The 24389-nt window shown below is 40.3% G+C and overlaps 1 protein-coding gene across 1 annotated transcript in view; it reads left to right on the top strand.

The window, feature by feature from the left end:
* The first annotated feature begins 19781 nt into the window (after positions 1-19781).
* NXPH2 (neurexophilin 2) overlaps positions 19782-24389 on the top strand; it is a 113782-nt gene continuing 109174 nt past the window's right edge. Inside the window, exon 1 of the mRNA XM_043576623.1 lies at positions 19782-19941. Within this exon, the coding sequence (XP_043432558.1) occupies positions 19891-19941 (51 nt within the window). The 5' untranslated portion in view covers positions 19782-19890. The remainder of the gene's footprint in view (positions 19942-24389) is intronic.

Below are 24389 nucleotides of genomic sequence, written 5' to 3'. Positions count from 1 at the left end.
CCCAACCAAAGGCTACGTGTAGTAGAAAGTCAGAATGAGCTACATAAGAATCACATTCTGCCACTCACATAAAGAGCCACTCTGGGTACTTACACACAAGAATGAAGTTATGACTTAAATATAAAAATGAAAAATATAAGAATGAAAAGATTTTGGAAGCACGTGGTATGTAGGAGAAAACGCAGAACATCAAATTACAGCAGAGAAATAAAAAGGAAGTTGAAAAATTGAATTAGAGGGTGTAAGATGATAATTGAGTTATTTCCAGCTAATATCACAGAAATTTGTTTGCACCTAATCGTGACCAATCCAGACAATACCAAATGCTTATGCTGACCAGCCCCTGGTTGCAGCTGGGGAATAACTCCGCATACATGGAAGCGTTATTGGCCACATTTGTAGGAGGGGACAGAGTTCTGCTTTTAAAATTCTCCCAACAATCAACAAGCAAACCACTCTCTGAACGATGTGTGGTGAAGCACACGGAGCCTAATTCTCTTACAGCCAACTACTCACCACAATTCATCATATTTGGCTTCACGTTTCTCAGTCTGTTCTGGAACATTTGACCTGGCTTTGATTGTGCATTTAAAGGCGATCTGTTCTGACTGGGGCTCCCCAGCTGGGCAGGAAGATTTTGTGGCCTCAGGCCATGCAAAACAGGCTGCTTGTCTACATCTCTGCTTACAGACCTTCAACAATTGTTTTACAAAGGAAAAGAGATCAGGGGAACCCTTGGGGGGAGGGAGGGTAGGAATTTCTTATATATTTTTAATGATTTCCAAAGTTTGAGGAGGTTGTTAATTAAAGCAGTTTGAAAGGTAATTTGTAGGGGTTCCTGGGTGGCTCAGTCAGTTAGGTGTCCAACTTCTGATTTCAGCTCAGGCTATGACCCCACGGTCGTAGAATCAAGCCCCATGTAGGGCTCTGCACTAAGTATGCAGACTGCTTAAGATTCTCTCTCTCTCTCCCCCTCTCCCCCTGCTCACACTCCCCGCCCCAAATTAAAAAAAAAAAAGTCACAAAGAGTAATTTCTGATACCTCCTGCACTTAACTAGAAAAACAAGTCCGGTACTCAAGGCTCTCTGAAATTTACCCAAGTATCATCATAAATATTTTTCTTGTCATACTGGTTTATTTAATATCACCTCCATACACAACACCATTTTAACTTTTGCACCTTCATTCAAGCATGAAATATCTTTCCAGTCTCATGCTGCTGCCCAGGGCTTCCCAATCCTGACAGCCCAGCAGAATCACTCATATGTGAAGCTTTTCAGAGTATCCAGAGTGGAGCCCAGGCACCTGAAGTTTCCAAAGCCACCACCGATGATTCTAAGGCACAATAAGTTAGAAATTAGTACTTCATGCCAAGTTCCCCAAATGTTGATGTGTGAGTGAAATATAACACTGACACAGTTGTTCAGCAGAAAAAAAAAAAAAAAAAGTCAGTTAGCCATTTCTGTGTCACTCCTTCACAAGTAATGGAAGAAAGAGCCACTGGCGAATCCCCCGTCCTACGGTGGCAAAACTCTAGAGGCAACAACACAAAGTAAGCCTACTTCCTTATGTCCTCAGGATAAAATTTACTGAACTCAGAAATGTCTTGTTATTTTAGTTGTTGAGGGAAAGCATCATTTAACTATCAAGATGGTGCATAAGTTTGAGAATAAAAATAGCTGATAGCATTGCAAGTGTTGGTTTTCTTTTATAATAGATTTTGATTTTTTTTGAGTTGTTCATTTTCCTTTCAATGTATGTCTTTTCCCTCTTTACATATCCTAGTGAGTTGCTCATTGATTTTTCACTGGTGACTACAGAGGATATTTTGGAACAAGTCCTGTTACAACTTGGAATCAGCCAAAAACTTGTTGATTTAAGAGATCTGTTTGATTTCCTAAGCCAGACCTATCTGGTGATGCTGCCTGCTGGGAGAATGCCCATCATGAGCTTGCAAGACTGAGGAGACTGCAAAACTATTGTCTCTCAATGTCACAGCTGAAGGAACTAAAAGACCTTACATAGCTCTTAGCATTTAAGAATCTCTGTCCTGAGAAGAAAAAATAAAGTTAAACCAATATGAAAAATCCAAAATGAGAAATCAAGAAATTCTCATCCTAAACCATACAAATAAAACAGGGTCGGGGGGAGGGAAGCAAGAAAAAGAAAATCTCACCCTACAATTCCCATTTGTGCACCAGTGATTGCCCAACATCTAACAGTCTAGTCTGGAACACAGTAGGTGCTTCTGTAATATCTGTTGAATGGTGAATTAACTCATAGATAAGTTAACTACTTCTGAGAAAATGCTGGTGGATACTATAATAAACTTGGAACTTGAATGTTAGTAAGACCAAAAGAAAATAATGTAGATGGATTTTAATAATAAGATATATATAATTATCATTTACATGGTTCTTTTGTTGCAAAAGACAGCTTAGGTTAATAAAATAGTATAGCAGTCTAGTTAATAGCATGGGAATAGTAAGAATTTTGGATTTGACACTTGTTAAATGGATGACTTTGGGCAAATTACTTAACCTCACTGAACTTCATGTTTCACAATAAATATACATCAATTTTAAAATTAGGAAAATATTAATAAATTTTAAAATTAAAAACTGTGCCTTATGTAAAAAAAAAAAAGGATAGCTATCCCTAAAATAGCATATAAATATGGTAAGTGCTAGAACTACAAAAGGCGTAATTATTTGAAAAATGAGATATTGACCAGAAATGAAAGGGCAGCATTAGAACAGTTTCCCTCCTTCCCACCACCCCCCCCAAAAAAAAAAAAAACAAAACAGAAAAGAAAATAATTTAAAGAAAGAAATGTGGCCAAGTGGGAAACAAATTTCTAGAACTGAAAATGGTAACCCTAGTAATTATAAAGACATCACATATGAAAATTCCTTACCTAATAGGATCTGGGCTGGGTGAGGATTGTTTGGGCTCCACACTGAGTGTAAAGCCTGCTTAAGATTCTCTCTCCCTCTGCCCCCTAGCCCCCTTGTGGGCGCGCTCTCTCTCTCTCTCTCTCTCTCTCAAATAAAAAATAAATAAAATAAATGGGAAGCACAGCCACACTGGTCACCCAAAGGAACAGAACCCTAAAAAGGACAGCTATAGACGTGCAGGCAGTAGCTCTGATTAGGAATAGCCACGTCTTTCCTACAGCCTCCAACCCACCATAACTAGAAGAGAGGCGGACTTCTTGTGAATCAAGCTGTACCATATTTAAAGTGTCAGTGGAACTAACATCAGTGACGGTGTTATTGTGAAAGACTTCACAGTGCTTCTTGATTAATTGACTATAAGGAATCAGGGTAGAAAAGGTTCAGCAGAATTCTATGAACATACAAATATATCTTGCCCAACTAAAATATATTTAACAGACTGTAACAAGATATTACAGGTAAATGCTTCTTGTGATATGGTCTGAAGAAGAGAGGAAAATCCGTGCAACTTAAAATATGTCCTCTACAAGTTTGCTTGATGTTGAATGTTCCCCATTCTTGACTTCACACATGAAATTTCTAATGAGGCACAGTGCATATAACCAGTAAGATACTGTATAGTAACTAAAATCCCAGGTCTTAGAAGTAATCAAATTGAGATTCAAATGCCAACTTTACTACTTTCCTATCTTATGACCTTACAAAATATTCTTTAAATGAAGTCTTTGCTTGTTCTTAAGAAAAATGGTATAGTAATTCCAGAAAGTTAGATTGTTTCAAGGGTTATAATAAAATGTGCATAAATCACTTAACACTGTTTCTGACATATAAACAATGTTAAATAAATAACAGCCATTACTGTATTCTCAGAGGAGTATACAAAAACAGGAACAAGGAAACAAATGTGGAGTGTGTTCGTCATGTTCTGGAAATACTACCTATGCTTTTAGTTAAACTTCACAATTCACCCAAGGTCACAAAGACAGTAACTAGTAGAGTTTGGATTTGAATATAAGACTATCTGACTTCAAAGACCATGCCCTTCTCACTAAAATTCCTAACCTGAATTCTGTTAGTATATCATCAGATAAAAATCCCTTTTCTCTTTCTTTTCTCCACACATCACTTATAAAAGATGATACCTTTGTGGACATGGTACAGCTGAGAGGAAATGTTTGATCAGAAGAATGAAATAAGCAAAGCCTCAGAAAATTTGGTCCAAAAAGAGGAGACTCCCCAGTACCATGTGAGCTCACCCAGGTGCCAAGGGAGTGGGGGTACATGAAGAGGAATGAGGAGAAAATAAAACAGACTATTGAGAACCAGGAAGATGAACTACATAAGCAGCCCTGTCCAACTCCAAACGCTTCCCAGACCAAATATTTAAATTTGGAGTCATATTAGAAATCTTAACATTTTATAATTATGTATCAAACATTGACAGTTCATTCCAGTTAATTAATATGTAGGGATATCAGTCACGTACACTGCATACTTTCACCTTCTGTAGAGATAGAAAGGAGCATAAATGCAGTCTCTCTCTTCAGGGAGTTTGCCAGGTGGCGCTTCTGTTAAGACATTCTCAAATAAAAATGACCCTAACATACACCACAACGTTTCAGAAACATTTCATGAGTGGTGCTCACAAACATCTATGGAAGGAACTCAGAAACCAAGATATGACTACCAGTTGGATTAACCAGGGAAAGGTCCACTTAAGTGAAACTTTGAAAATATATTTGAAATAAAGGAGGGGGGGGGCTCATATTTTGGAGGATGCAAAGCAATAAATTAATGGGCATGAGGATAGCGCTGTATGTCAGAACAGTGGTAATTTGCTTTGGCTGGGGATGATAATCTAGGTTGAAAAGTTATAAAATAAAAGGCTGAGAAAAATAAGTTGTTGCTGAAGGATAGAGGACTTTCAGTCTCAGGCTATGCTATTTCATTTTCTCTTTCTTTTTTTTTTTTTAATTTTTTTTTTCAACGTTTATTTATTTTTGGGACAGAGAGAGACAGAGCATGAACGGGGGAGGGGCAGAGAGAGAGGGAGACACAGAATCGGAAACAGGCTCCAGGCTCTGAGCCATCAGCCCAGAGCCTGACGCGGGGCTCGAACTCACGGAGTGCGAGATCGTGACCTGGCTGAAGTCGGACGCTTAACCGACTGCGCCACCCAGGCGCCCCATCATTTTCTCTTTCTAATGGGAAGAAAACTTTAAAGTTTGGGTTTTGTTTGTTTGTTGTCTTACTCAAGGAATGATGATCAATAGGCTTAAAGATATTCTCTACTGACAAAAGTGTTCTTTATCTTCATTCAAGCTTTCCTCTGGGTACCTAACAGTATTTTAAGGACATTGATGATTCTCATGTCCCCTCAAAGAGAGGATGATATATAGCCATTCACTAGGTAAAGACAAAGATGAAAGTATTGTCCAGCTCACAAAACAACCAAAAGGAGACATCAGATTGCTAACAGTTTCCAATTTCCAGGTTTGAAAAAAATCTTGTTCTTGAAAATTTAGGAAAATTACTTGATATGTGAACCTCAGTTTCTTTCTTGCCCAACCCCCCCATGGGATTTATAGAGATCTAGGCAGTGATTAATATGAAAATTTTTAAGGGGTGCCTGGGTGGCTCAGTCGGTTAAGCGTCTGACTTCAGTTCAGGTCATGATCTCATGGTTTCGTGGGTTCGAGCCCTGTGTTGGGCTCTGTGCTGACAGCTGAGAGCCTAGAGCCTGCTTCTGATTCTGTGTTTCCCTCTCTCTCTGCCCCTCCCTCACCCATGCTCTGTCTCTCTCTGACTCTCAAAAATAAGTAATGAAAAAAAGTTTAAAAAATATGAAAATTTTAAAAAAGAAATGCTTTGTTGACAGCTAAGTAGTAAACAAATGCAAAACATTGTAAAAATTATATCGACTATTGGAACAGGGAGCATTTGCTGACAATACATGGTCACAATGTGGTGACACGAGTGACCATGAGTCACATGAGTGTATTGCCCACACTTCCCTTGAGTCATCATCTTCCCTGTTCTGCCACTTTCGTAGACACACAAACAGAGGCTCAGAGACAGGGTAACTTGTTCAATTGTCATAAAGAAAATACCAAATAGATAGCCCCTATGGAAAACAGTAAGGAATTTCCTTAAAAAATTACAAGTAGAACTACCATAAGTTCCAGCAATTCCACTTCTGGGACTATATCTGATGGAAATGAAAATGCTATGTTGAAGAGATCTCTGCTCCCCCATGTTCATAGCAGCATTATTTATAATAGCAGAGATATGGAAACAGCCTAAGTTCATAGATGGATGAATGGATAAAGAAGTTGTAGTGTAGATATAGATATAGATATAGATATAGATACATAGATACACACTACATGTGGTAGTATACATATATATGTGTGTGTGTGTATCTATATACGTGTGTGTGTGTGTGTATCTGCACACACACACACGCACACATACACAATAGAATATTACTCGGCCATAAAAAAAAGTGGGAAAACTGTCGTTTGTGACAACATGGATGGATCCTGAAGACATTATGCTACATGAAATAAGTCAGAGAAAGACACTCTCTATGATCTCACTTATATGTGGAATCTAAACAACAACAAAACCAAATTCATAGAAAAAGAGATCAGATTTGTGGTTACCAGAGATGAGGTGAGGGGGAATTGGATGAAGCTGATCAAAAGTTACAAACTTCCAGTTATAAGACAAGTAAGTACTGAAGATGTCATGTATAGCATCATGATGTACTACTGCTGTATGGTAATATTTAAAAGAGTAAATCCTAAGAGTTCTCACTACAAAGATAAGGTTTTTTTCTTTTTTTATATTTCTCTATGAGATGATGGATGTTAACTAAACTTACGCTAATCATTTCATGACATATGTAAGTCAAATCATTATGCTGTACACCTTAAACTGAAAAAAAAAAAGATAGAAATGGTAGTCAAAACTCCACTCCTCATTTCTTCTCCCCAGTTTGATCTTTAAATCCAAATTTCAGCCCCAGTATAACTCTCAGGAAGGTTTTTGGTGGGTTTTTTGTTTGTTTTTTGTTTGTTTGTTTGTTTGTTTGTTTGCAAATATTGACATGCTGATTTTAAAAATTTACATGGGAAGGCAAAGGAACTAGAATAGCCAATTCTGAAATTTTGGGGAAAAAAAAAAAAGAATAGTCAGAGGCCTCACATTTCTGGATTACAAAATTTACTCTAAAGCTATCAAAGCTATTGTCATCAAGGCAATGTTTTGTCAAAAGGACACACACATAGATCAATCAAACAGAATGGAGAGCCAGAAACAGATGACACAAATATAGTCAAGTGATTCTTGACAAATGTTCAAAAGCAAGTCAATGGAGAAAGACTTTTAGAATAATTGGATATCCAAAAAGAAAAAACAAACAAACAAATAACTTTGATCCACCTACTGCATTTAAAACAAATAAACAAAAAACTTAAAATGATCATAGACCTAAAACTTCTTCTAGGAGATATCTGCATTACATGGGGTATGTCAGAGAGTTTTTAGATACAACTCTAAAAGAACAACACATAAAAGAAAATATTGATTAGTTGGGCTTTCAAAATTGTATACTTTGGCTCTGTGAAAGACCCTATTAAAAAGATAAAAAGTCCACAGAATAGGAAAAAAGTATTTGTAAATCATATATCTGGTAAAAGTTTTATATTGAGAATATATAAACACTACCCAAGTTCAATAATTAAAAACAAAAACACCAGATAGAAAATGGGCAAAATATTGGAAGAGACACTTTACCAAAGAAGCTATATGGAAATCATCCTCATTATCCTTAGTTTTTAGGGAATAACAAATTAAAAACACAATGAGAATTTGCTATATACCTATTAAAATTTTAAACTATGACAATATCAAATGTGGATGAAGATGTGGAAGAGTTGTAACTATCATACACTGCTTGTGGGAATTCAAAATGGTATAGACACTGGAAAGCGGTTTGTTAGTTCCTTTTAAACTTAAACAGACCTTTGATATATGATCCAGTAATCCCACTACTACGTATTTATACCCAGCTAAATTGAAAAACAAATGTTCACACAGCTTTATTCCTAATTGCCAAAAACAAGAAAGAACCTAGATGTTTTTCGCAGGGGAAACAAACTCCAAAATATCTGTACAATGCAACACAGAAATTATCTATTTATTCGTGCAACAATATGGATGAGACATGAAAGCATTTTGCTAAGTGAAAGAGGCCAGATCCCAAAGGCTACATATTTTTTTGATTTCCAGAAAAAGGGAAAACTTTTTTGGGATGGAAAATAAATTAGTGGCTGCCAGGGTTTAGAATTATGGGCTGAGTACAAAGGGATAGTTTAAGAAATTTGTGAGGAAATTGAAACTGCATACATTTGCCAAAATCCGTAAAACCATACATTACAAAGAGGGAGTTTTACTGTATGCAAAACAAAAACTAAAAAACACCCACTTCTATTCCACACTGATTTTAATTTTCTGGTTTCTTATCAGGTCACATACATAAGTCTAACTTACAACCTTTGCTCTCATTTTTCCTTCCCCATGATCAATGCAGAGACAAAAATCCAGACACATTTGACTTTTCCCATGACTCACTAAATCTCACCTGTGTGCAGGAAGACGTGGCTATTATGCCACGTGGCTATTATGTGCTTCTCTTTGTGTCTCTCAAAATATATTTTTGGTTACACTAGTCACAAAAGAGGCACTCAAAAAGTTCCAAGAAAAAAAATTAAGGCCTTTAAATAGTCCTTGAATAAATCAATTTAACTTTATTTTATCTAGACTGCCCTAAACTTAGTTGAACTCAGGATTTTTTGTTCATATCTACTAACTTTCCTTGGAGGTGGTTTAGTAAAATATACTTTGAGAAACATTTATGGATGTTGAAATACATTTTTGCACTTTGGATAATACTTAAAAGATTAATTTTGGACTCAGAAAAGGTACTGAGGTCTTAAGAAATTTCAAAGATTGGGGTGAATTGTTTTGACTGCCAATTTAAAGACCATGTGATATTCATGAAGCCTATTGTATACTTGTAACCATTACAAAGCCACAGTTCACATAGTCCAGTCCCACAAAGAGGTCGTAATTTAAAGAATCCAATCTGTGTGATGAAATTAATTTCAAGATAACTTGTTATTTATTTAGTAACTTATTTTTTACTTAATAATTTATTTGCTTAATATTAACTTAATATCTTGAATACCATGAAAAAGCTGCATTGTCCGTGTAATATTTTTTTAAATCCCATTTTTCCCTTTCCACTGCATTTATATACTAAAACTTTTTCCAGCTCTCTCTTCTTAACTGCTCCTGAAAAACTCCTCAAACCTTCACTACCTCGTCTCTTTTGGTTCTGCTTCACTCACCATTTACTCTTGAATTGCCACTGAGGTCCAGGGAATCTGGCCAGGAAGGACTTTCTTCAGGGAGGAAAAAAAGGGGAAGCAATCAACAGGCCCAAGCAGAATCCTCTTAGCAGGCCGAGGAAGGAAAAGCCAGGAAATACTTAGTAGTAATATTTATTCCATTAACTACTTAAAGAGGGGCATAGTGCTCCCTGAGAAAGACTTTTCAACAGTAAATGATCAGGCAGTCAACGTTAGGGAAACTGAGGCCCTCCATCTTTTGGCCCCGTTGTGACCATTGTGGCCAATTTTCAGTTGGGTAAATTTAAAAAGGAGTATAAAACTAAGAGACGATGCCAGTCAAGGTTCAGTCAGGATGGGGTGCCTGGCTGGTTCAGTTGGTAGAGCACGTGACTCTTGATGTCAGGGTTGTAAGTTTGAGGGTGTAGGCATTATTTAAAAATAAAATGTTTAATTTTTTAAATGTTTATTTATTTTTGACAGAGAGAGACAGAGAGAGAGAGCGAAGGGCAAAGAGAGAGAGAGACACAGAATCTGAAGCAGGCTCCAGGCTCTGAGCTGGCAGCACAGAGCTGGGGCTCGAACACAGGAACTGTGAGATCATGACCTGAGCCAAAGTCAGATAAACCGACTGAGCCACCCAGGCACCCCAAAAAATAAAATCATGAAAAAAAAAAGGTTCAGTGAGTATATTTTGAGAAGCCAAGCAGTTTCATGAAGGGGAATCCATGGAGTGATCTAGGGAAAGATGTCCGTGTGACCACCACTCCGTGGATCCACACCAAGCTTCCAGAGAAGGGCTTAGGGCCGTGACTGCCCAGTAGGCACAGCCGCTGGAAAGAAGAGCTGGATACAGATGGAGGAGAGTGAGGGCAGGCTAGAACTCTTGGTCTAGTCTGTGTGTCTCTCTATTAGAAGCTGAAGAGCTTGAGAGAGGAATGGCTGCCTCCGGGCTTCAGACGTTCTGGATCTCATGCAGATATAGATCTCTTTGGCCAGCTGTAACACACAACTTTGTAGGGGAAAGGATCCTAGGAAATGTGGTTCCTAGCTTGATGGAATCACATAAAGAAACCTAACACAGGGGTTATTAGTGAAAAGAAAAAAGGAAGACATCTCCTTTGTGGTTGAAAACGGCATTTGTGTGATTCAGATTTAACAAGTTTTGGGGCGATTTCCACTCAAAGTCAGACATGATGACAGTTATTTTCACATAATGTACACACACATACACACAACTTCTTCAGTAATATCACACTATATGCTACTTTTCCCCATTTCTATTGGTTACAAATGAGAAAAATGAAGAGTTTGAGTAAATCTGGAACTTCACTGACAAGATGTAAACAGCAATACTCTGTGAGACAATATTGTACAATGGTTAAGAGATATAGTTCCAGAGTGTCTGGGTCTAAATCTTGGGTCCTGTCATATAACAGTTGAGTGATCTTGGGAAAAAATACTTAATTCCTCTATTCCTTAGCTTTGTCATTGCAAATTTCAGATAATACCCACCTTACAGGGTTGTTGTAATAATTATATATGATAATATATGTACAGCACCTGGGGTTAAAAAAAATAGAAAGTCCAATTTAGGAATGATTAAAAATAAGTGTTAGTGAGATTCCTGCTTATGCCTATAAATATAATTTTTTAAAGACTCAATTGCTAAACAGTTTAGAAGGGTTTTTAATTATACTTATGCATTTTTTTAAAGTTTATTTATTTTGAGAGAGAGAGAGAGAGAGAGAGAGAGAGTGAGTAAGGGAAGGGCAGAGAGAGAGAGAGAAAGAGAGAGAATACCAAGCAGTCTCCACGCTGACAATGCAGAGCCCAATGCAAGGCTCAAACCCACAAACCATGAGATCATGACCTGAGCTGAAACCAAGAATTGGACGCTTAACCAACCGAGCCACCCAGGAGCTCCTATACTTAGGTATTTTTAACTTATGTTCTCTCTTTTTTGCTATCAATCAAAATGCTTATATCTATCATTATTTAATAACATACAGATAACTGAATATGTTACATATATCATACAGTCCCAGAATCCAGAATATTCAGTTTCTAAATTATAATCTGAAGTTATACATAGATATGAACTGACATAAATAATTCCAAATTACTGAATAAACAACTGAAAATAATTGGGTTAAAGGGAGCACAAATTATATTTTAATGACTTAAAAAATAAAATGGGACATTCTATTGCCCTGTATATTGCTAAATCTATATGTCTGCATGAACTTCCTGCTAACACAGCTTTATAATCTGGATCTCTGCCTAAATTAATGTCAAACCATTAGGCCTTTCTCTTTATTATTTCTTGATAATCAATAGTGATCTCCTGTCCTTGGTTCTTCCTTTATAGCTATTTATCCTAAATGGGACAATCATTCATTTTGCTACAATAAGTAAGACTGTGTCTCCCAAGTTATATGGTGTTGACTGTCACTTGTTCACCGTTTTTCACTCACATGATATGCTCTTTTCTGCAATCCTAATTAAAGCATAATGTACTTCTCTAGATCATTTATAAGATTCTTAAAAAAGGAAAGATCACGGACAGAAAATATGGTTTGATTAGCATAAATTGGATGAATTTTAACTCATACAAAATATTAGCTACCTTTCAAGTGTTCTGATCAGAACTATTAGTATTGGCATGTGCTTTTTACCTAGTAATAGTGCAAATTAACTGGAAAGGGTTTTTTTATTAACTTCTCGGTTCTTCCCTTTTATACACATGAAGACATGGGAATATTGACTGATTCTGTATAGCTCGTTTTAAATTAATGGCTTATTTTTATCCATTCACATTATTCAGCAAAGTGAGAATCAGATTTAAGCTATGGATAGTCAACCATTTCAAGGAGCAATGAGCAGGCGGGGGCCCACCCATTACATTTCACTTATATTACAACCATATGACTCCTAATTGAGGGATTCTCTGATCTAGAAGACAATGAGTGATCCTTAGCAGCGATATCCTTCAAGAATGCAGGTCCTCAGTATGTGTCAGCATGTGCTACAACATATGGTATGTATTCAGTCCCTAGACAAAGTTATACTTAAAAGAGTTATGACAGTTGGCTAGCTCATGCTTTATGAGGCAATGCCACATTTGGCCAGTAGATAGCACTCAAGATATTTCAATAAATGAAGAGAAGGCATCTTGGTGTGATGATTACTCTGCTAAGGAAACAGACAAGTTCATTTTAGATCAGCAGAGGGGCAAAATAGATGCTTCCAAGTGCTTAGAAATTGGGATTTTCATACCAAATCTCAATAGCCTTTTAATGTAAACCTGTACTTTATTAGGATAGGAAAATTACCCCACTTGTTTTCTAACAGTTTCTGTTTGAAGGCAAGGAAAGTACCATCCATTTGACACAGCTTGAATTAAACATGAGAGCAACACTTGAATAGAAATGCTGGGGTCCAGAGGGACTACGAAGTGAAATATAGCAGTTGTATTTTACAAAAAGACTCAAAATGCAACCCTGTAGGATTCATCCATCCTGCTAAAGAGCACAGTTCAAAAGCTATAGGTATTTCCAAATACAATGTTTAAACAAATAAGAACCTGGCTGTAAAAAAAAGAAAAAAAAAAAAAAAAGGACCCTAATTGCTTGAAGCTGGTAGACAGTGCCTTGGTGTGGTTAAAACCACTGGGGGGCGCCTGGGTGGCACAGTCGGTTAAGCGTCCGACTTCAGCCAGGTCACGATCTCGCGGTCCGTGAGTTCCAGCCCCGCGTCAGGCTCTGGGCTGATGGCTCAGAGCCTGGAGCCTGTTTCCGATTCTGTGTCTCCCTCTCTCTCTGCTCCTCCCCCGTTCATGCTCTGTCTCTCTCTGTCCCAAAAAATAAAATAAACGTTGAAAAAAAAATTAAAAAAATAAAAAAAAAAACACTGGTATATGTAGCTGCTGCTATGCTTTGGTAAGTGATGGCTTTCATGGTGTGTACGGAAGAACTCTTGTACCTTTAGAGGTGGGAATAGCTGCGGGCTACTCCTGTGATTTTGCACCATCTTCCACAGGTTACACTCCCAGTTCATCTGATGCAGCAAGTATGCGTCTGTGCTGACAAACAAGATGCTGGGCATGGAGGTGTTGTCCAGGCAGATACAGAAAAGCAGAGTGTGTGAGAAGTTAGGAGATGAGAGTCATTCGAATATCTAGCAAAGAAAACTGGAGGCAAGAAACGACCACGTCAAGGAAAAAAGACATCTGAAAAAGAATCTGTGAGAAAACTAAAGAAACAACTTCAATTTCCTTCTGCAGAAAATCAGTGGTGGTTGGAAGGTGTCAAGCTATTTACAAAAGTCAGCTCCTGGGAGGTTTTATTCCTTGCTCCCTGGGGCTCCAACCTCAAGCTTTCTGCAGCTGCTGCCCCCAGCCTACTTTAATGCACTTACACACCCAGGATGGCCAACCCAATATTCTGCTCAAAAATTTCTTAATCTAGCATCAAAATGCCTGAAACTACCTTCAGACTTTGAACTTGCTATTAATGGGAATCATTACAATGCTTCTCTTGTCATTGTTTGATTTGAGCTGTGTTTGGACAGCAGCAACCAAGAGTGCCCTGTTAATATGTGAGGGAAGTAGGGGGTCCTCTCTAACCTTTTTTCATCCAGGATTTCTGTCTTCCCTCTTCTAGGAACCCTAAGCATTCCATTCAAATTGGAAATTTTCCACTTAATTACTTAAGATCGTGTTATGTAAATGTGGTTTTCCTTTGCTGTCCCTTTCTTAACCATTAAGGATCAGCTGTAGGAACTCCGCAGCTCCACCCCACCCGAGTAAGCCTAGCATAGTCAAAGTCAAAAAAGCAACTGGAGTCTGGTCTTCTCTTGCCATGGTACGGCTGTGTGACCTTGGGAACATCACTTTCCCTCTCTGTGCCTCAGTTTCTTCATCTATAAACTAATGGGCTAAGCAAGACGTTACAATTCTAACCTTCTATGATCTGTTCTCCTGCCTTCACTCCATCAATGAAGCAACATTCAAAGCAGGTTAAATAATTTCCTAGTTATGACACCCATCATATTTGATGTACAAGTAGAAAAGGTGTTTATTCAGTTAAATAATCACACATATATGGACAGTGCATGGAAACATACATGGAAAGATAATGACAGGTTTATAAAAATCAATCCAATTTGGTAGAGATGTAATATTAGCACTCAGGGAGGAACTCTCTCCTGCCTTGTCAGTCTTGAGTGATGTTGTCTTCACCCAGTAACCCTCTAATCACAGGACCCACTGGGAACCCCGGGCGACCTCCCTCCCCTCTAGACTCTCCTCTTGATTGCTGACAGTGGCATCAACCAGTACATTCCTGGTAACACCTTTTAACATCCAAGGAAGAGATGGTGAAGAGATACTGTTGTGACAATCAACGTTGGAGAAAAAACAATTCCCTACAGAGGAATCCTTTGATTTGGTTTGAACCAGGAGCCACTGATAAGTTCATGTGATAAAACTTTATAAATCCTCCAGTCATGCCCAAATATCTACAAAGAAAATGTCTAGCTTTCTCCTGAGAAGCCCTATATAACTAAGAATAAAAATAGGTTCAAATGATATTCTGTTAAAATCTCAGTGCATTCTAAATGGGAGGCAACAATTCTGTAGGGGAAGGAAGGAAGGAAGGAAGGAAGGGAAAAAAATAAGTTACTGGTAGAGCAGTAGTTCTCAACCATGACTGTATAGTGAAATCTCCTTGGTGAAAAATATCAGTGCTCAAGTCCACTTTTAGAGACGTTAATGTCCCCAGTGATTCCATGTGCAGTCAAGGTTTAAAGTCACTGTAATATGGCATCATATTTTATTAAATAGTAACTCAAGAATACTCAATTACTCAACAAGAATGGCAACTTAAAAGGATTTTAGTTGTTCAGAACTGCTACTAAAAGCCCACCAGCTTATTACAGAGGTCTAAGAGTTCCAAAGGCTTCCTGAGAATTCCCTCTATCCTTGGGGTAAGTAGTGCCATATTCCTGAGTCCTGAATCCCACTTCCCTAAAGGCTGCAGAGTAGCCCCATGCCACGTAATTCTCTTCATGTCTCACTCTTCTAAAATTATTACCAGATCAATGCTTCAGGCTCAGTCCAGTCAAGCTTCTTGTCCTAATAATAAGATAGATTCTGGGGCTTTTAGCATACATAGATCATTCCCACAACCCTTATTAGCTAAAGGTTCATTCATTCACTACATCAAAACTTTTATAACTGCCGGCCAGTTGAAAAATACCTGAGGAAGAGTGATGAATTGAAAAGAGCACTGAACTATGAAGCCAGAGGCCTTGAATCAAGTTTCAGATTTGCCCCCACCTCTCCAGATGACCTGAAGCAAGTCACATAGCCTTTTGAGCTCCCATTTCCTTAAACATAAAAGTGAGAAAGTTGGTTAATGTCTAATATCTACTGCAACTCTGAAATGCTATCCTGTGTAACAGGTTCTTACCCACATGCTGGTGATGATGCTAATGAACAGTAGAGACTGAGAAAGTAAGTACAGAGGAGAAGCACAAGAAGCAAGCTAATTGTCCAGATGAGCAACAAGTTGACAAATTTGCTCTCAAAGCATTGACAGTCCTGTAAGCTGCCTTTTTAAAAGACAACAATGGAGTCATATGGCAGTAAAATTTGTTAGGCTCTACTTTCTGCCACTTGTCTGTATGAGAAGACTATTTTCACTCCCCTCACACTGTGAAAACCACCCTTGCAAAATGAAAAGGCAATGATCTGATTCTCTAGCTGTTAAACTGCCTATAAGAAAGAAAGTGGTGATGTTTAAAGGGGAAAAAAAAATCCTCCAATATGCCAGGAAAGTTTAAAAATATTCCAACCCCAAGTTCAGTTCACTGTTCCATTATAATAAGCTCATGTATCCACGTCTCTCCATTCTTGTCTTTTCAGCTACCAGGACCATCACATCATGGGACCTCCTCCTCAAGACCACCCTGCATGTATATATCTTTATGCCACTTGGTGTATGACTTTCCTCCTCCAAAAAGTTGTAAGATTCCTTATTTCCTACAGATCAAGCTAAACTATTTAGCTTGGCATTCTTGGATCTCTACATTCTGGTGCATAGCCCACCTTTCCTCTTGCTTTTCCTCAACACATGTCCCCCAGCCAGTCTGCTGCACTTACTGTCCATCCTTCAATTATGTCACATGCAGTCCCCCACACTGCCTTTGCTCATGCTCTTCCTGCCACATGAAATGGCTCTTCCCCTTTTCTCCCCGATAGACTCATCTTGGCCATTCCTGGAAACTGAGCCAGTTCCCATTTCATGTCTGCTACAAAACATCCATACTGGCCTACAATGATCTTTCTTCCCTCCAGCTGTACGAGGCTGCACTTAAGCTTACACTTTCCTGTAATGTCTGCTGTGTTTTGTTTATTGAATGTTTCCTAATTAGACTGTATATGCTGAAGGACAAAGCAACGTATTAAATGCTACTTTCTGCCTATCTTTCCTCCTTCCTCCCTCCCTCCCTCTTTCTCTCCTTCCTTCCTTTGTCCCACTTTCCCATGTACGTGCAGCCAAATTTAGAGAATACAATACATTATCGGCAGTCACCTTATAAATGAACACAGTAATACCAGACCTTAATCAATGAGGCCCTTGTTGCTTCTCTTACATGGCCTTATCAATGGGACAGAAAAGTTCTCTCGTGTCCCTTAGTTTTTAGCTTGGAATTCAACACCCTTCAGTATGTTCCTTTGTGAGAAACTTTGTACTACTAGGACACATGTCCAAGTATAGCTTCCTTTAAAATTTTCTGTATGTGGGGCGCCTGGGTGGCTCAGTCGGTTAAGCGTCCGACTTCGGCTCAGGTCATGATCTCACAGTCTGTGAGTTCAAGCCCTGCATCGGGCTCTGTGCTGACAGCTCAGAGCCTGGAGCCTGCTTCACATCCTGTGTCTCCCTCTCTCTCTTCCCCTTCCCTGCTCATGCTCTGTCTCTGTCTCAAAAAAAATAAACATTAAAAAAATTTTTAAATAAATAAAATAAAATTTTCTGTATGTTTCTCAAAAGTGCAGAAATGGTGTCAGAAATATGAACAACTTTAAAGAGTGAAGTATCCCCGTAATTAAATCCCTTAATTATTTATTTCAATAGTGTGTTAAGTCATACACTCATCATTTAGAGAGTTAGTAGTAACAGAATTGGAAACTACTAAGTCAGAAAGGGATCTCACCCTCTGGTTTTATAGATGAGTCAGCTGAGGCTCAGACTCTAAATGAGTCGAAATCTTGCAAAGTCCTTTGTCCTCCCCTTCCTCTTCTAGCAGCACACCTCCTAACAGGGGTTCCTCTATGTCTGCCAAACCCTTCCCCATTGAGTCCGTCTTGTTTCCCAAAGACTATCTGTGAATAAAATCCTTATTCAGGGACCTAAAGTAGAACAAGGAGATCTTCTAAATTTCAAAATGATCTTACTTATGCTTCGAGGTTAGAATAACTTTCTAGAAGTGGGCTCTAAGCCTCGGTAAAGAGAGAATTCTATGGACCTGAGGGGTGGCTCTAGGAAGTGAGTTATAGATTTACATATGCAAATAGCGATTGTGTCTAAAAGTCTGTTGCAAAGAATAGTAAGAGTCTGAGGACAAGCAAAAGCAGGAAGGGGCTGCTGCATCCTTTGCCATAGGGCCCTGGGACTCCCAGTCAGTCTTGGCAAGGGGTTAAGAAGGATACATGACCCTTCTTGCCTCCCCACCTCTATACACAGAATAGAGTTGCATTTGAGAGATACCCCACCTACAGCTCTCAAAGTCGCACTGGGATCTCAGAACACTGGAATAAACTCCCTCCTCATCTGTACAGTCTTGGCATCCCCAGTGAAAGGGTGGGACCTTGCCCTACCCAAGTCAATTCTATTATCCTTGGGACCTACCACGAAGGCTGCTCTGCTTCAAACGTGGTCCTGGACCATTTAAAGACTTACAAAACTCCCCTTCTTTTCCTGTTTTGGGGTGGGAGGTGGGCAGTAAGAAGAGAAGGGTTTTCTTAAAATTCCCCTAGGAATTTCCCCAAAGATTCCATCCCAAACTTCACTTTTTGTTGTTTTATTTTTTGAAGGCTGGAAATCAATCGCAATTCTTCTCCCTTGCATCAGTATGTTTTTCTTCCGTAAGTAAGAGCTTTGTGTTTCTGGGTGTAGGAAATAACCTTGTTTTGCTCATTCTTGTCGAAGCAGCTGCCCAGAGACTCATCCCTGGAAAAGTGACTGTACTTCTCTGGACCTTAAATTTCCCACCTGTTCAATAAAAGGGTTGATGAATGATGGCTACATTCCCATCCACCATAAACATTGGAAGAGCCTGAGGCCCATTGCCCTTTGACTTTTCCCCTCGAATGTCCAGCACAGAGATGGTTAAAGGTTCAGGATCTCCCCAATGGCGGGTTGTTAACATGGGGGTGAGGTTCACTAGCTGCAGGTGTGCAGCCTCACCCGGCCTCAAAGATACCCCTCTCCAAGATTTCCCGAGTGGGAGGCTGCAGTGGGGTTTTCTCCGTTCTTTTCCCGCGTCCCGGCAGGTTTGCGCGGCGCAGCTCCGTTGGTCTCTGGGCCACCCAGCTGTCTACACCACCTTCAAACCCGAGCAAGCCCCGACCGCACACCTAGCTCGATTTCTCCTGGCTCTGCCGCTACCCCTTCTCCAGGTCCGTCTCGGTTCCCCCTACTTCCCACTTCCAGAAATCCTTCCAGCCACGCCAGCCACACTTCGCACCCCTCGCTCAGGGTTCAGGAGCTAGGCGCTGCCGCAGAGTGGGGCGCTCTCCCAAGGCGTCCGGGGCTCCAGCCCCACCTCCCCGCTTCAGCCTTTCTTGTTCGCAGCCCCCCCACGCCCCGCCCAGGACGCTGCTGTTGCCTACGCTCCAAACTCCTTGGGTGTTCCCCCGGAGCCCTCTTTCTCGCAGCCATACAGGGAGACTCCCCCCGCCCTACCTCCCCAGTAAAACCAGAGCGGGTCAGTGGGCACCGGACAGGCCCTCTGCTGGGCGGGGACGGGGGCAGAGAGAGCTCCGGGCCTCCCCCGGCTCCGGGGCGCGCTCAGCTCTGCTGTGCAGCTGCACCGTGGGGCCGGATCCCTAGAGCAGCCTCGCGCGGGAACCGGTACCAAAGCGCCCGAGCCGCCGCCTCCCGCCCGCAGGCGTCCCCCGCTCTCACCCAGACCCCGGAACGCCGGAGTCCCGGGCACCCCTGGAGCCCCGCGTAGCGTGCGGGTCTCGAGCGGCCCCACACGCTCCTTTCCAGGCCCCCTCCAAGGAGTGGCGCGCGGGGGGCCCCAGAAGCACCTCCCGCCAGCCCGCCCTCCCCCTTCACCTTGCCCGCCCGCCCACCCGGCCCGCGCGGCGCGGCGCTGCGCTTGGATTCCGGGAGGAAAGCGCCGCACAGTGTCCCTGGCGTCTTCAGTCCTGCCCCTCGAAGTGGAGATGCGCGAGAGGCAGGCAAGGGCGCGCAGCTCGTGAGACGCCGCGCCAGCCGGCACCATGCGCCTGCGGCCGCTGCCCCTCGTCGTGGTCCCCGGCTTGCTGCAGCTGGTGAGTGTCCGGCGGGCTGCGCGCCCCACGCGCTGGGGACGCGTTTCGGCGGGAAAACCGCGCGGGTGGCCGACTCGGAAGCCGAGCCTGGGGCTTCATGGGACCTTGGGGCTAGGAGTGCGCGGAGTGGAAGGAGTTTGGGGTTGCTTTAGGGGTTAGAGGGGAAGGATCGCAGAATGGAATAGAGGGGACCTGGAGGCGGATGAGGGGCTTAGCAAGGGTTGGGACTTGAGAGCTGGGGTAAAGTAGGCGGAAAGTGGCCGGGAAGAAGGTGCGAGAGGGGATGAGGGTACCGGGATACGATGAGAATGGTCTGAAAGATTTGCCTCCAGCCCAGAGTTTGAGGGGCTTGGTGGTCTTTATATTTCACATGGTATTTTGCCCAGATGTCTGCAGACACTTCTTTCAAACCCTGACGTCGTGCCTCCTTGTTTTTAGGGTCAGAGGCTCCAGGCTAGGGGAAAACTTAAGCAAAGGACCGATTGGGGGGTGGGTGGGTGGGTGGGTGGGAACGCAGACTGGATTTCTCTTCGTTTTCCGTCCAGCGCTGGGGACTGGGATGGGGATTTCTGCCGGTGGGGATGCAGGATCTAACTTTCACGCCAAAGTCCACGCTGGAGCCCCCTCTCGGGAATCTACAAGCAGTATGTTACCAAAGACCTCTGCTGCCTGGTCTGGCGCCTGAAGGGGCTCTAAGGAATATGAAGGGTATTAGAAGGTGGTTCAGGGTTTGCCAGCGAGGCTTTGGGCGACTGCTCGCGTTGTAACTATCTTCTCTCCTCGCTTTTCCCGCGTGGCGCCGTGCTCGCCTCCTTCCGAAATATACCTACGTACTGTATGTATTGCTAGTTAATTCTGTGTCAGGGAGCCACCAGTAAAAGCGTCAAGAGGACCACTTTTAAAGTAAAATTACAGAAAGGGACTGCTTTCGCCTGTGTGATGGTTTTCTCCTGCTCTCTTGGCACTTACCTTGATACGGTGCTGTTAAAGAGAGCTTTCTCCAGATCCCACGCTTTTTGGTGCTCATACTTAAGATTTTACCCAGTTAGCTCCGGGCTGTTCAAAAAAGGTTAAGGAAACCAAGCACTTAGAGAATGACGATGTCTTTCTTCTCTTCTCTTCTCTTCTCTTCTCTTCTCTTCTCTTCTCTTCTCTGTTTCTATTATTTCCTTCTGGAGGGTAAGATCAAGTAACTCACGAAAGTTTCTCTATCAGATGTATGATACTGTAGATGCAGAGATACTTTGCAAGTTTGGAGAATGGAAGGGATTCTAAAAGGTCTTAGTGAAGGGGAGAGGATAAGAAAGAGCTTGGCCATTCTCCTTACAACAGAGATTAGCTCCACTTGCACAGCATTAAGTGAGAAATTCTTCAGTGGCATCAAGAGGAAAATGCAGTGGTGTTCCCAGATGTCCTTCAGTGAACCATCACATGCTGCCTATATACAATACTGCATGTTACAAGACATTTTAAATCTAAGGCATTGTGCATGCAACATATATGCCACATCAGACTTTAGTGTCACTTGCTTTTTCAAATGTTTAAGCTGGATTCCAATAAAAGGTGATCTGGTTAGCAGCATTTGTATGGTGTGTGTAAGTGAAACTAAAAGCCTGAGGAAATTAGGTACTTAGGTAAGGTCTTCAGGATATCTTCATGAATCTCTTAGTTCGTTAATTTAATTTTGCATTCAGTGACCATGAACTGTGTATGTGTTCCACTGTGTTAGACTCTTAAAGATGAGGAAATACATTTGGGCATCTGTTGGGAAAAAGTTCTCCCATCAGCTGCTATACTGGAAATGTTAGATTCTTTTTTTTCCACACCACCATAGTCAATAGGGAATAGGAAATACATCTTGAAGGGATTATATACCCTTCTTAAGAGCTAGATTCTAATATTACAGCATGGATTGATTGATTCATTTTTAAGGAAGCTTATGTCAAATTCTAATCCGTTTTTGGATTGTGCTTGGGTTGTAATGTTTTTTTTTTTTTCCTGGAGCACTTTATCATGGTAAGTGAGGTGGGAGCTGCAGCCCTGTGATAAGCCCACATTTCTTACACTGCCATCCTTTTGGACAATAAAAGGCTGTTTACATTCTCCACATTCTTAGAGCTGTTTCCAGCCTTATAACACAAGGAGGTTACTGTGTAAAGGAAAACAGAGTGGTTTAGGAGGGTGGATCTAAATGAAAACATTCCCCAATTGCATCATGTACCCCACCCCAGCAGGTATAAAAAAGGGCAGATCTAATTCCACCCTTTGGGTGGCTCACAGCTTTAGTCTACCTTTTCCAGCTGATAGTGAACTGATTTGCTAAGTCCTAACAGCAAGTGGATAACATGTTTTCTAGATTTGAAAACTAGTCTTTTAATTTTCTAGGAACTAGAAACATATGTAGTTAGTAGAGGTGCCATTGGGGAGGTGGGGGGGGGAGGGGCGGGGCAAGGTTGGGTTATTGCTGGAATCGGCTTTTACTTTTTCATCCATACTGGCAACCTGAAAAATATACTTTTTAAAAAATGCTAAACATTTTAAGTGAGTAGTGCATTCATTTGGGGATGTTGAAATTTAATTTTAAGAAAATTGCCTTTTTCATCAAAAGCAGTCACAGGGAGTTGGGTCTAAATAAGTCACTAACCACCTGATACTGGTACAATAGCTAGAATGTTTTTACTTGTTTTTTTAATACTTAAAATTTTTAAGAAAACAATAAACCGAATTGATAAATATTGCAGGCAACCTATGAAGTATGTGTGTATGTTACTTGTCTCTGCCCAGTTTTCCTTGCCTGCGTGTGTCCGGTGTTTTAACAGATAGGTTACTTTCCCTAATTAACAGGATTACTAGGCATTTGCAAAATTTAAATATCAATCCTGAATGTATTATTTTCTCTGAAATCCTTATTCAGCAACACATTCTTTATTACAGTATTAACAGCGCATTATTTCTTTTCTGCCATCTAATGATGAGAAAATTAGCATTTGAAATTAATATTATAATACAATAAGTGTTGTTTCCTGACATGATACAAAGACTTTGCCAGATGACAACTTCTTACAGATTTACATGATAATGTGTAACTCATAATAAGTGTGATTTTTGCCTTTAAGTAAAAACCAGATTGTAAAAAGATTAAATTTGAATTTAAATGGATTACTAGCTTGAGTTTAAGATAAAATTCAGTGATCATTTTTTAAATAAGTTTGTTACACATTTCAACTTGTTTTCTGTGATATAATAATTTTATAAAGTAAAATATAAATTAGAAGTGATGTAAGGTAGCGAATTTTTAGAATTCTATGAAATCAGAATACTTGTGATGCAGGTATTACAATTTTAAGTTCATCATCGTAGAATATCATCCCACATAAACTTACTAAGGGTATTTTGTTTATCCTTTAACAAGTTAATAATTTTAGTATTTGTTTAGTACAATATTTATACTACATATTTATTCTCAGCTCTGTATTTACAAAAAGTGGTAACTCATGACTGTCTTCCATTCAGAAATCACAATTTCCCTCTTAGAGTTCTGATCAATAAACATCAAAACAGTATTTTCTAGTGTAGGATCAATAGTTGTCTGTTGGCTAGATGGCAATGCACAGTAGAACTACTGCCATGTCATGGTTACGACTTAGAGTTGGCTGGGCATTAAAATTAATTCCTCATTAAAAGCATCATTATCTTAGACATTTTTAAAGATGAGACTCAGGATCACACAGCGAAGCCCTCCATTCTAGCCACTCTTCCAGTGTAAGTTGTGTCCCCTTGGTCTGTTCTGAGATTTATGTTATCTGGTTCAGTTTTAAATGCCTTTCACACAGGAAACTGACTCCTCTTGGGAACTTATTTTATAGCTTAATAGATTTCCAAATGGAAAAGAAAAGCTTTCTTAATCTTTGTTCTGTTTTGCTTTGTTTTTTAATATTCTTTTCTCATTGTTTTTGATTAATGGTCAAAATGCTAAATAAGGCAGAAGGCTTTCTGAAAAACCTTTTAGAGGTTTTACATTGTCAGCTTAAAATGTGTAGCTCTTGCAAATCGAATGAATTAAGAAATGTTGATTTTATAATACGTTGCCCACCTTTTACCTATGAAGGATCTAATCAATACGCTTTGAATGATTTAGACATTTAGCGGTAGCGATCAACAGTGAATATCAATGTGTCAAGGGTTGTGATTTCGTAAAAGCTCTCTGACGTCTCTTACTGTTTACATATTCTGCGGACTTCTTTACCTGAAGCATTGCTGGGTAAGATTTGAAAAAAGAATTATAGCTGCACACTCAAGTGCCTACAGTTAGGGCTGTGTCAGCGTTTCTGTAAAGAATCTCATTTCTATCTTAGCCATAAGCATTATTGCCGGTAAGAAGTTGGCATTTAATATCTGGATTTGGGAGTCAATTATTTTAAAGCTGCTTTAAAAAATTGGACCAAATG

The sequence above is a fragment of the Prionailurus bengalensis genome, chromosome C1 (genome assembly GCF_016509475.1).
Source record: "Prionailurus bengalensis isolate Pbe53 chromosome C1, Fcat_Pben_1.1_paternal_pri, whole genome shotgun sequence".
In the NCBI taxonomy this organism is placed as follows: Eukaryota; Metazoa; Chordata; class Mammalia; order Carnivora; family Felidae; genus Prionailurus; species Prionailurus bengalensis.
Note: the sequence above shows the minus strand (reverse complement) of the source record. Positions and strands in the feature narration are given on the sequence as shown.